Source organism: Neofelis nebulosa, chromosome 3 (assembly GCF_028018385.1).
Source record: "Neofelis nebulosa isolate mNeoNeb1 chromosome 3, mNeoNeb1.pri, whole genome shotgun sequence".
NCBI lineage: Eukaryota > Metazoa > Chordata > Mammalia > Carnivora > Felidae > Neofelis > Neofelis nebulosa.
In genome coordinates this window covers 200,958,951-200,972,049 of record NC_080784.1, presented here as the reverse complement: position 1 = coordinate 200,972,049, position 13,099 = coordinate 200,958,951, and the positions used below count along the sequence as shown (strand labels likewise).

The 13,099-nt window shown below is 51.2% G+C and overlaps 1 protein-coding gene across 5 annotated transcripts in view; it reads left to right on the top strand.

The window, feature by feature from the left end:
- The window catches only part of STX18 (syntaxin 18), a 123,144-nt gene that overhangs the window by 70,732 nt on the left and 39,313 nt on the right, over positions 1-13,099 (top strand). For 3 of the 5 annotated variants that reach the window (XM_058723102.1, XM_058723104.1, XM_058723105.1), the window contains 2 exons: positions 814-881; positions 12,119-12,234. In XM_058723102.1, coding sequence (XP_058579085.1) covers positions 814-881; positions 12,119-12,234 — 184 coding nt within the window. Of the gene's footprint in view, positions 1-813; positions 882-11,728; positions 11,857-12,118; positions 12,235-13,099 lie in introns of those variants that run through there. The other 2 variants (XM_058723103.1, XM_058723106.1) reach the window with 2 other exon arrangements.

The following is a 13,099-nucleotide window of genomic DNA, read 5'->3' as shown; positions in this document are numbered from 1 at the left end:
ACACTTACAGGTTCAGGGGCGACTTTGGGAAAGTTAACCAAGTTAATGACAACAGATGACCCTTGACCAACCTGGGTTTGGGTTGCCTGGGTTCACTTATGTGCAGATTGTTTTTTTGGATAAATGCAGTATAGTCCTGTAAATGGGTTTTCTCTTTCTTATGGTTTTCTTTAAAATTTTTTTTAATCTTTATTTATTTTTGAGAGAGAGACAGAGTGTGAGCAGGGGAGGAGCAGAGAGAGGGAGCCACAGAATCCGAAGCAGGCTCCAGGCTCTGAGCTGTCGGCACACAGCCCGACGCAGGGCCCGAACCCAGGAACCGTGAGATCATGACCTGAGCCAAAGTCGGATGCTCAACCGACTGAGCCACCCAGGCACCCCATCTTTCTTATGATTTTCTTAATAACATTTTCTTTCCTCCTGCTTGGTTTTTTGTATGAATTTAGTATATGATATAACATACAAAATACGTGTGAACTGACCATTTATGTTATTGGTAAGGCTTCTTGTCAACAGTAGGCTACTAGTAGTTAAGTTTTTGGGGAGTCCAAAGTTATATATAGATTTTCTGTGTGGGGGTTGGCGCCCCTCGCCCCACATTGTTCAAGGCTCAGCTACATATGAGAATCCAAACCGAAGTCGTCCCGTTTGTGGCTTCAAAATTTTTCTATAACCTGCATTCCATCCTCTATTAATTTAAATTACACGTGAGTACACGTGAGTGTAACATATCCATATCACTCTCTCTCTCTTTCTCTCTCTCTCTCCCCCCCGCCCCCACCATGTTAACAATTTGCTTTCTTTTCATTCTAGATTTCACACATTGGCAAACTGAGAGATTTTCTCCTGGAACACAGGAAAGATTACATTAATGCTTATAGGTAAGTGCATACTTCTTACCATGGCTTTGGTGACTGAATTCTTTTCCATACCTATATTCCTTTTGAGGCGTTTGCCCTTACTTTTTACTTACTCACCCAGAGTCGCCGTGGGGAAGATCGGTTCGGCCGTGGTGTCAGTGGCAGAAAGGACCGCCCGTCCCCAAGATAGGCTCTTCTCTACCCTCCAAGTCCCAGTGCCCCCCACGGCACGATCTTCAGGATCGATGCTGCCACCCGTTTGCATCTGTGTTGGTGCCACACACGTTGTGAAACACGTAGACACACAGGAGACCCACTCTCTCAGCACGGACTTACTGAACCCACGATGGAACGCTGCCGGTCACGTAAACATGTCATGTCGGTGCATTTCTTGCATCTAGAGAGAGTTTGGTTAGCTTGCTTTTTTAAAAGAGAGAAAGCATTTTGATTGAGCCTTCCAAAATGGTTTCTGGAATGGACTCCGGCTCTCAACAGATACAGGAGCGTTGCAGGGCAGACACCTTGTCTCCTGTGCTTCCTGACCTCCATTCATACCTGGCGGTGGGGTGGACTGTCCGCCGTGGGACTCCGCTTCAGGCCTACTGTGTGAATTCACGAGAAAGTTGGATGGGATGTGCGAAATGACATCATAAGTAATTTTATACTTTTAAATGTGCTTTGTTCGTATGGTTTCGGAATGTCGTAAAATTCTTACTCTTAGTGCATAGTACCAAGAAAAGCTTCTTTTTAAGCTCTCAGTTAGAGTAATAGCTCAACACTAGATGGCAGTGCAAATTTCATTTCCCGAGGTGTGCGAGTGTCTCCAGTACTGATGTGATAGTCCGTAAGAGTGGAAGCTACAGCCATTTTGGGAAACTCAACCAAACTGGCATAAACCTCTCTTTCTAGCTCCTCCCTTTGTACCTGACCCCTTAGGTCACATAAGTGGCTATAGAGGCCTTGCCTGGAAATCCATTGTTAACTTCCCTTTGCCTTGAAAAGGCATCCAACAAGGCAGATGTTTTAAATGTTGGTTTAGTTCAAGCCACCCCACTCCCTTATTAGCACTGTGAACCTGAGAAAGTCATTTAATCTGTAAAACCCTGTCTTTCTCCAAACCGGGACTTAGCGAACTACCGCCTGTAGGCCAAGTCCGCCCAGCTGCCTGTTCTTGTACAGCTTGTGAGCTAAGAATAGTTTTCGCATTTTTAAACAGCTTGGAGAAAAGACTAAGATCTCACCACATATGAAAATGATACGAGATTCACATTTCAGTGTCCACAAATAGAGTTTATTGGAATACCACCAAACCCATTCATTTACACATTATCTTTGGCTGCTTCCGCGCCACGACAGCAGAAGTGAGGGGCTGCGGCAGACCGTGCAGCTTGCAAAGCCTAATGTATTTACTCTCCGGCCCTTTTCAAAGCGTTTGCAGAGCCCTGCTCTAAACAGAGGGGTTGATGATCCCTCACCAGCTAGTTGAGAGATTCATACAAGACAGTATAATTGAAATGCAGTGCATTTCCATGCATTTATGAGATGATTGTAAAGGGTGCTGCTCTGTAACTTGGCAATCGTTTTCACCTTTTTTAAAAAACATGTGTTTATTTGTGACAGAGAGAGCACGTGTGCGAGTGTGAGTCGGGGAGGGGTAGAGAGAGCCAGGGGGACAGAGGATCTGAAGTGGGCTCTGTGCTGACAGCGGTGAGCCTGATGCAGGGCCCAAATTCAGGAACCGCGAGATCACGACCTGAGCCGAAGTCAGACGCTCAACCGACTGAGCCCCCCAGACGCCCCTCAACTTCTGATGATAAAAGTGATGTTAAAGGCATTTATTTCTGCTGAGCTCCCACACAGTGTGCATCCATGTTCCCAGACGGCTCCGAGCCCTCTCCCTTTGTCGCCCGGTAGAGCCAGCTGCTGGCCCACGGCTTCCTCCTTCCCAGCTGCTCTGCGGCGGATGCACAGATGGACACCCCAGATCTCTGGGGGCCAGTCCCGCTCTGCCACTACTGGTCGTGTGGCTTGGGTGTCGGAGCTGTGGCCCCTGAGGCTTTTTGGTCCCGACCCGTCCATCTCCCCATTGTGGAAACTCAGTCTTTCCCTCATTTTCCCGCTGCAGCCGCTCTTTGCCGCCACGTGCATCGTGAGCTCCGGTCCTACCCCGTTCGCGTCCCTTCGAAAGAACGTGGGCTCGGGGGGTCAGGCACACCGGAGTTCAGTCCCACTGACGCCCAGTGTTAATCGTGTGAGTGTCTAGAGCTCGCTTCACGTCTTTGTGCTTATTTTCTTTTTTGTAAAATGTGGAGAATGTTCTCGTGAGAATTACATGAGATGCGCAAGCCCCTGGCACATAGAAGTCCCCTGGGGAACGGCAATAGGATTGGAACCCCGTGGGACCTATAATGAACTTGTGTGGGGGGGTGGTCAGTTAATAAAAAACACGCGTCTCCTTCCTGCCCGACAGCGGTGGGAGGGAAGGAGAGAGAGATGGCATGCAGGAGTCAGGTGAACGTGATGAGACGGACGAGTTACCAACTTTATCACCGGTAAAAATCCAGGGGGGCGGGCAGAGCTTAGGTCTGAGGGCGGGCGGCCTTGCTCATGAAGGCTCCTGAATTAGACTCGCTCAGCCATGACCGCCACCGAACGGTCGCAGGCGCTGGAGCACAGAGAGTGGGGCAGGCCCCTTTATAGCACAGGAGAGAGAGGAAGACAGCAGGACATCTGTTCTCTGTAAGCAAGCAGATCCCGGAGAGGAGAGAGAGAACAGAGCCGTGGCTAGATGCGTGTGCGTGTTCGTGCCCGTGCCCAGGGAAGTGCCCTCCCGCATGAGGGCAACAAAACTATACCACCTGGGGGGAAAATTCCCTTGGTTTCTGTTGTTCCTGATAGAACCTAGGACTGGGGGGTAGGCATCCCCTCAGTGAGGTGCGTTCTCTCCCGATAGAGAAGGGCCGCCCTTGTCGTGCCCCAGCAGGTCCCCCCCTCCTGACGGTGTAGACGTCCACAGCCTGCCTTTGACCACTTCTGCCTCCCAGTGTGCTGGCCTTGGCCAGGAACATTTTAGATGAAGTATGATCATGGAATTGAAAGAAAAATTGCCTTCAGACCCATAAAGCTATGTTAGTTTGACATAATTAGGAAGCTGTAATTTTTTCCATAATGTAGAGCTCAGACTTTATTGACCCATTTAATTTTTTTTTTTTTTTTAGTAATGACATTTTACTAGAGCAGAGCAGCACGCAATGAGGTGGCCTCTGGCTGGATCTCTTGAATGATTTTAATTAAAAATAATGTTTCCACTTCTGGTAGATGTACCTTTTCTGCAGTGTCTTGGCAACAAAACAATACCACTTGGGGGGGGGGAACTTCCTTGGTTTCTGTTGTTCCTAATAGAATAACCATACTGTCAATTTCCAACTTGAAAGGTTAACGGGTAATGTTCCTAAAGGAACATCACCTTTTAATTGAGTAATCAGTCTTATCAAATTAACCTTTAGACCTTTTCAGTTTCCCTGAGCCGAGTTTCCATTAAATCAAAATAGAGAGTAGGAGGATGTTAATCTAATGTTCTTGGAATTAGTCATTTATAGATCCGCTCCACCCACGGGGTGCGTGTTCACTGGGAGGTACCTTTCTTGTTTATTTGTCCCTGACCCCTTTTCGCCTCCGTTTCTGGTGAGAGTGTTTCTAGTTTCTGTTGGGGAGGAGCACAAGACCAGAGGCCCCCCTGCTCCTGTTTTCCCTTCCCCGCTCTGCCTGAGGGCCTGGGGGAATGGAGTGCACCTTACGTAGGGCACATTCTGTTAGCGTTACCTGGCGTGACCTTGGTTAAACCAAACTAGCTAAGAAAATGAGATGCCAGGGAGGTCCAGGTTCAGCTGAGAGTAGGACCATCTGTTTTCCAAGAACCAAGGGGTTTCCTTCTGTCCTTCCAACTCCACTCCAGAAAGTGAGGGGCTGGGGTCAGGGGGTGGGAAGGTGCCTCACGCAGGGAGGAGAGAGGAGACTCACCCGACGCCCGGGACTGAGAGGCCCAGGCTCACTACTCCCTTCTCTCTTGGGAGGGGTCTGTTCCTAGGATGGATGCAGTCACTGCCTTTGCCCCTGAAGGTTTCCAGGGAAGGCTCTGGAAGGGCTCTGCAGGGGGCCTCCTAAGGAACACAGATGCAGCTGTATGTCAAGCCTGTTCTGCCATCGGCCTCATGCACCGAGTCGGGTCGTCCGAAAGGTATTTGATTATGATGCACCGATCTATCAGCCTGCCAGATCCTAAGCATCGCTCTTGATGATGCGGATACAGCAGTGAACAGGCAAGGAGTCCTTGCCTTTGTGGAACTTAGATTTCTGTGGGGGAAGACACATAAACAAAATTAAAAAGTCCACGATGCAGAGTGTTAGAGCAGGATAAGTGCTTTTAGGAGGAGGGGGAGGGGAAAGTGGCTAGAAAACGTCAGAAAGGATACAGTCTTATTAAGGTAGGTCAAGGCAGGCCTTATTAAGAGGGGGACGTTCAGTAAACACCTAAAAGAAGGGATCAGTTGATGCAAATATCTGGGGAAAGAACATTCCAGAAGAGGGCAGCCAGCAAGTATAAAGGTCCCGGTGTAGGAGCATGTCTGGAACGTTGCAGGAGCAGCAAGGAGGCTGGTGTGACGGGGCAGGAGGGTTGGGGCCTAGGTGAGGATGAGCTCAGAGAGGCAGCAGGAGCCAGATCTTACAGGCCATCTTAAGGATCTTGTAGCTTTTGCACGGACCTTGGCTTTTATTCTGAGGGGGGGGGGGGAGGCCACTGGAAGGTCTTGTAAGGACGAGTGATAGGACATGAGTCACTTTATAACAGCATCAGTATGGCTGCTGTGTTAGGAGAGGCCAGAACAGCAGACCTGCAAGGAGGTTCCAGTTAAATCCAGGCGAGGGATGTCATGGCATCGTGGACCAGAGACAGAGCAGTGGGTGTGATAACAAGAGTTCAGATTCTGGAAATATTCTGAAGGTCGAGTCAAGGAGCGGGTTTGAGAAGAGCAGGCAGGGGCTCAAGGTGGGGCACATTCGTGACACAAATCCAACATCTGAGTGGACGGTTAGATATTCGTGCCTCAAGTTCTTGGAGAGGTTTGGGCTGAGATAGAAGTTTGGGACTTGTGGGCATAAAGCTGATATTTGCACTGCTAAAGCCACAAGACCAGACCAACTCACCCAGTGGGCAGTGTGGAGAGATTTCAGGGACTGGGCCATGAAATGTCCATCTTTAAATGTTCAGGGGGCTGAGAGGTGTCCACAGAAAGCCTGAAAACGAGCAGTGGGCGAGGTGGGAGGAAATCAGGAGGGTGGTGTCGTGGAGGCCAGAGGAAGAAAACTTGAGTCAGGGAGGGGAAGCCCCCGGTTCCTCCCAGTGTGTGCAGTGTAACTGGGTAAGGGCTGAGCCGCTGTGGGGGCTGCTGGTGCCCTGGGAGCGAGGAGAGTAAAGTCTCCTTGGATTGGGGTCAAGAAACAGTGGTCTGGAAACTGGGGACCTGGGTGCAAACTTACTGGAGAAGTTTCACCTTTAAGAAGAGAGAAATTAGCAGTAATTCTTAGGAGACATGGAATTGAGAAGTTTTGTTTCATTTTATTTGTTTAAAATGGGAGAATAATGCCACATTTGGGGGAAAGATCCAGTAGACGGGGGAAAAATGCTATTGGTAACTAACATAGGTAGCTACGTTCGCTCTGTGCTGGCCCCGACTAGGCGCTGCGTGCACATGGTCGATGGTGCAGGGGCGAGAAGGAGCATTGCGGGGGCTGCCCTGGTGTCGGGGGGCAGAGCTGGTAGGTGGACATCCACCCTGGACGCGGTGAGAAGGTAGTGTCTGCGGGCCCAGCGGAGGAGGCCGGGAGGAGTGGGGGGAGCCTGGGGCATTCTCCAAAACCAGGAAGCAGTTATCACTCACCCTGAGGACGGCTTGAGGAGCACTGGCAGAGGGGGTGGTGCGGAGAAGGAGCAAGGGAAGGCACATGGAGCACACCTGCCTGGCACCGTTCGGGACCCACCTGATGGAGCCAGTCTTGTGATGTCTGTCTGTCTGATTTCCACTTGTTCCTAAACTCAGCTAAACACTGTGCAGTTAACTCTTGGTCTTAACACTGGCCACCGCTGTCCTTGGTCTCGTTCCCACTCCCCGGCCTCCTTCCTGGAGCCAGACTTTGCTGAGTGGCCCTCTGGGGGTTAGGATTAAAATGGTCAGATCAGTTCGACAAGACCCGGGCAAGCAGGTGGTTTTTGAGTGCCCGTCACGGGAAAGCGGCCTGTTCCCGCAGCGTCTAGATGGCACCGTGTCTTCTGCTCTTTCAGCTGGTCGGGCCGTGGCTTGTGGCCTCCGGCCTGCCTCAGTCTGTGGCCACGATACTGCATGTCACAGTGACTTTTCCCTTTTCCTTAAAATAAGAGCATAGAACTTCAGAAGGCCGTTCTTTGTTACTTAAAATCTTCTTTAGTTTCCTCAGATTTTATCATCAAATGATTCTAGAAGCCCATTTGCTCTGGTTTCTTTTTTCAAAACAAAGTGTTGGTCATGGAACATTTGGTCTCCAGATCAGTACTTCTGTCCTTTTAACTGCATTATAAGGACGAGCCTCAATGGCGGTCTCTTTCTTCCTTACTTCCAGCTCTTTCACTCCTCTGTGTTTTCTACTAATGTCTGCTGCTCACCCAGGCCCCAGATCCTCGGAGCTGATGAGGCTGTGCCTCCAACATCTCTTCCGTCCCTGACAGCTTTATGTCTCAGATCTGTCACCTCTTCCCAGTCGCTGCCATCACCCACACCCTGCCCAGTGCCCCTTTCTTAAACTTCGGCCCAGCAGAAATGTACTAGCACCTGCCTCTTACACAGCATAGGGAGACAGAGATGAATAAGGCAGGATTCTCTGTCTAGTTTCGATAACCCGTTGACTGATCTTCCCCCTCTATCCCATCTAATGAGATACTGCCGCATTGATCTTCATGAGGCTGAGCCCTTCGATGGGCTACAGAATGCAGCTCCTTCCGCTGGCACTGGAGACCCACCAAGAGCTCGTAGCTCTGCCTGTGCTGTGCTCTGGCCAAATCGAACCGCTGACTGTTCTCCAGATAGGCTCGCTCTCTCCTGATTCCTTCCCGTTACTTAGTAAGAGTGTCCACTCTGGTCTCCCCATGGCCACATCCTGCCTTTCAAGATTTGGTTCGTAGATCACCTTCCTCCCCATCAACTAGTGGGAAAAAAGCGTCCTGTCTTCTGAACTCTTCCCTTTTGTGACATGAGAGACCCCCTGGGTGGTGGTTAAGAGCCAGGATGCCTTGGTTCAAATTCCAGCTCTGCTAATTACTAGTTGTGTGACCTTGGCAAGTTACTTAACCCCTCTGTGCCTCAGTTGCTTCGTGTGTAAAATGAAAAGTGTAATAGTTCCCACCTCATAGAGTTTTGAGAAATAAATGGGGAAACATATGCGAAGCACTTAACACAATGAGTTGTATTCATGTGTGGAAGGCGTTACATAACCGTTCGCCTTTGTGATGTGCGAGCATAGATGTGAGCCCGTGGATGTTGCCCATCATGATGTAGTTTACTGAGAGCAGGGTCTGTGTTCACATCTGAAGCCTAGACATTAATGGGGTAATTCCGTGCCGTCTGTTGGGCGTATACTGTTGACAGGGTTCTGTACTTGCCCCTATGCAATATTTATAGCAAAAATAAGACTGTAGCCTTTAACAATTTCCCGTACCTTTTCAGTAACCTTTGAAACAGAGTAGAAAATCATTTACACTCTTCTCTCTCTTCCTTACCCTCAGGAAGCATTTAACTGCATATTAAAGTAATGGGCAGGGGCGCCTGGGTGGCGCAGTCGGTTAAGCGTCCGACTTCAACCAGGTCACGATCTCACGGTCCGTGAGTTCGAGCCCCGCGTCAGGCTCTGGGCTGATGGCTCGGAGCCTGGAGCCTGTTTCCGATTCTGTGTCTCCCTCTCTCTCTGCCCCTCCCCCGTTCATGCTCTGTCTCTCTCTGTCCCAAAAATAAATTAAAAATGTTGAAAAAAAAATTAAAAAAAAAAAAAAAAATAAAGTAATGGGCAGAGTGCCAGTGGTATTCTGTGATTTTGAACTTGCCCCTTTTTAACATACAGATCAAGCAAATAATTTTAAAAAATACATATATTCTTTTAGATTTCTAAACCTGTAAATAAACTTCCCAGTTTCTTCCTCCTTTCCCCCTGAAGTAAATTGACTAGTCCAGACCTATATACCTAATATGGTTTCCTTTCATTGAATCTAATATTTCGGTAAATTGAGGTCTGTGATGAAATTACCCCGCTGTACCTCGTAAAGGAAGTAAATAAAATTAAAGTTTGATGAATTTCTATATACGTGTCCTATGAGAATATATATTTTTTGGAATTTATTTGCCAGATAGTTAACCTTTTCAAAATAGTAATAATTTTGTTACCGTGATACTTAATGTGTCACCAGCAAGCCTTCATCACTTTTGACAGACATGTTTCAAATAGCCATTATGTAGCTGGTGCTCTTTTTAAATTATCACAAACAGGAGTTTGAACTTTCTTCCACGTTGGCTCTGTGTCCTCACCTGTCATGTCCTCAGGTCCGCGTGCCACCTAAACATCTGTCGTCCCCCCCCCCCGCCCCATGCCTGCTGTGCTGGGCGCCCTGAGCTTCGCCGCATCCCCGCACGTCCAGTCGGTCCTCGGCCTGTTCGGTCTTTCTCGGACCTGCTGTGCCTCCTCCCCACCAACGTGGCCTCAGCCCGGGGTCTCTTCATGTCTTCCCATAGCCATGACCAGGCCACCCGGTTCTGCTCTCATCTGCCTCCAGGCCAGCCACCGCGGAGGGCCCCGCGCGAAGTGCAGATTCCTCTGTTTAACATCCTCCTTGGGCACCTGGGTGGCTCAGCCGGTTGAGGATCTAATTCCCGATCTCTGCTCAGGTCGTGATCCCCGGGTCGTGGGATTGAGCCCCACGTCGGGCTCTGTGCTGACCATGGAGCCTGCTTAAGATTCTCTCTCTCTCTCTCTCTCTCTCTCTCTCTCTCTCTCTGCACCCTGTCCCCTGCTTGCATGCTCTCTCTCTCTTTCTCTAGAATAAAAAAAACAAACAAACAAAACCACATCCTCCCGTGACTGCACCAGCAGGCCCCAAGGGCTGTATCCCAAGGGCTCCTCTGCAGCTGACAGCGGATGGAGTATTTGTGTGGCCGTTGTGTTTGGGGGGAAACCTGTCGATGCTGGAGAAGTAGCTGTTGCGGGTTCAGCACAGTTTCAGGTGAACGTGTGGTTATCGAAACACTGTCCGTGTTCCTTTGAGAAATAGTGTCGACATCGCTCTACATTCACTGTGGAGGCACCGACCGTGCACATGTGTCCCTGCAGCGACTCGAGGCCCCGAGGGCCCCACAGCGTGGAGGCTCAGTTTGTGGGGACCGCCCGGTGTACTCCTGTTTTCCCTTCCACCCTCAGATTAGCCTCGCGTAGACCGTCTGTCGTGCGGTGATCCGGACACTGACCCGCGGGCTGGGGATTTGTAGCAGGTCTTTTTCGCCGTCCCCTGTGGGAGTGTCCCCCGCTGTGCCCGCCTGGCACCGCCCTGCGCAGACTGACCTCTCCCCCCTCGGGCCCCACTGTCCACTTGCAGACCAACACCATCCAGCATGGTTTCTCGTGCCCCTTCCTCCTCCCTGGGTACCTGTGGCCTGGTGCCTGCCCTGTGTGAGCATCAGAAATAAGCCTTGTTCAGCTTTGGACCCCTGACCCCTGCCGCAGTGCCAGCCTATGGGGTTTAGTAGAAAAGTGAACGAATGGATGAATCGCAAGGATCAAATAAGTAAAACGAAATACGCGTAAGGTGTTGAGAGTAGAGTCTGGCGCAAAACTACCTGTTCGGCTACCGTGCGCGGGACACCGTTTTAGGTCTTGGGGAAACAGAAAGGAAAAAGATGAAATCCCCGCTTCCGTGAAGCTGACGTTCTCCTGGGAGGAGAGAGACGTCACTACTTCGGGGAGAAGTAAGTGCCGTGAGGCCAAGGAAGCCGGTGAGGAGGAGATGGCAGGGGAGGAGCAGTGCGGTCTGGAGTGTCCCAGCCTGTGTCACAAAGCAGAGCAGAAGGTGACTCTGGAGCTCAGAGACAGCAGCGTAATCCCCAGCACAGGCGCTGAGAATCGGTGATAGGGGCCAGTGCCGGGGGCGAGCCAGGGGGTGGTCACGGAAGCCAGCTGTGATCAGAGATCCGAATGCGGAGGAGGCGCGTGCACGGCTGTGGGAAGACCACCCACCGGATGCGGACGTGGCAGGCCGCGGCAGGGTCGGGGGCGCGCGTGGTTGATCGGGGGCAACAAAGCAGCCGGTGCAGGCGGGGTGCAGGGCAGGAGGGTGAGTGTCAGGAAGTAGGTCGCACGTCAGGCCGGGCCGATGGGGACTTGGTGTTTTATCCCCGGTGAGGATGAGTGGCCGGCAGGGCTAGCGGATGGGGACGGAATGAACTGAGTCTGCACGTTATCCCAGGTCCCTTTTGACCTGATATTCTGTGACCCTGAAGTCAGTGATAATGTCTCGAGTGTTTCATTCGCGTGTTAATAATAATGCTGCCACCCCTGCCCGGCTCTTAGGAAGACGAGCGAGGTACTAGAATTACAACGTTTTGAGTTTCACGGCGCTGCATTATCGCAGGCGATCGCCCTCGCCAGCTCAGTCACGTTTGAGGTTTTTAACTCAGTATCAGGGGGACATGAAATGCTCTGAAAGCCCTTTAATTGTGAGTTTCCGAGGCGGTGTGTGGAAAGAGGGCAGCCTGACAGCTTTTCACACGCACCCGCAGGGCCTCCACGGCACAGGCCCCCTGACGTTCGTCGACTTCTGCCCTCGTGTCACGGGAAAGCCTTCCGTCGCTGCCCCTGTTCTTAGAGCGAGAGCCCACATGCCTGCCAAGGCCTGCTCGCCTCGCCCTGGCCGGACTGGCGGCTGCAGGTGGGTCTCTGCAGGAAGCTCCGCCTACCTAGCGGCCTTCGCCGGTGTTGGCTCCGCTGTTTAGCCCCTGCTTCTCCCACCGCGCAGCCTGCTCGGTTCCTCTTCCCTGCCTCCGGTCTCAGCGTAAACGTCACGTCCGCAGGGAAGCTCTCTCTTCCCTTCCCGCCCCGTCCACACAGCAGTGGCGGTCATTTGCTGCTGCTCTAACATTTTGTCTCCCCTCCCCACCTTTTTTTTTTTTTTTTTTTTTTCCTCTTTTTAGCCACATCATGTCTGAGTACGGGAGGATGACAGACACAGAGCGAGACCAGATAGACCAGGACGCTCAGACGTTCATGAGGACCTGCTCTGAAGCGATTCAGCAACTGCGAACACAAGGTGAGGTGCTCTGAGCCGCCAGCGCGACTGATCGGACGAGGCTCGTGCGCACAGCCGGCTGACGCTCTGTCTTGTGTCCCTGCTCAAGTCTAGGTTTCGGGACTTTAAAATTCTTCTTTTCTTGATCAGCGTGTTAACCTAAGCCGTTAAAAGTAGGGAAGAGGCCGTAGTTCGGGTCACGCGGGTCGGGGAGGGGGTAGCAAGGACCTCTCCAGGCACAACCAAACATTTCGTAAGGGTGCCGGGGCACCGCGGACGGATGGTGTGTGCGTGCCTGTGTTGTGTGTGGCGTTCAGGGGGCCGTGGTCGAGGCACGTGGACGAGGACGGAAGAGGGTCGTCTCCTCGCTCTAGCTGTAGTATTGGACTTTGGGATCCAACTGTCGTGCCGAAGAGGAGGGCTGTGGAGCCGGGGGGGCTGATGTGCCCACCCCAGCCCCACCACATTCTGCCCAGACGGCTTTGGCAAGTCACTTAACCGCCTTAGGCCTCGGTTTCTTCGTCTATAAAATGGAGACAGTGCCAGGGCATATCTCTTTGGGTTGTTACGAGAATTCAGTTGAATTCAGCCCATGCTTAGAGCCGTAGTTGGCACTTGGGTTATTAGTCACTTGCTGCCACTGATGTTTCACTTTTATCGAGGCAGTGAGATAGCTTCCCAAATCGTATATCCTCCTGGATTCTTTCGTAGCGTGCTTAGACGGTTACAGATTGCGTGAAATAGCCCAAAGTTCAGAGTGGGCAGATGGCTGCTGTGTTCTTGACACTGATTTCTACCTGGGAAGCTTCCATCACAGCCCTGAAGGGCCATTGGAGTCTGACAACAGCTATGGGCATTCTTGCCCGAGAAATACACGTACACCCAA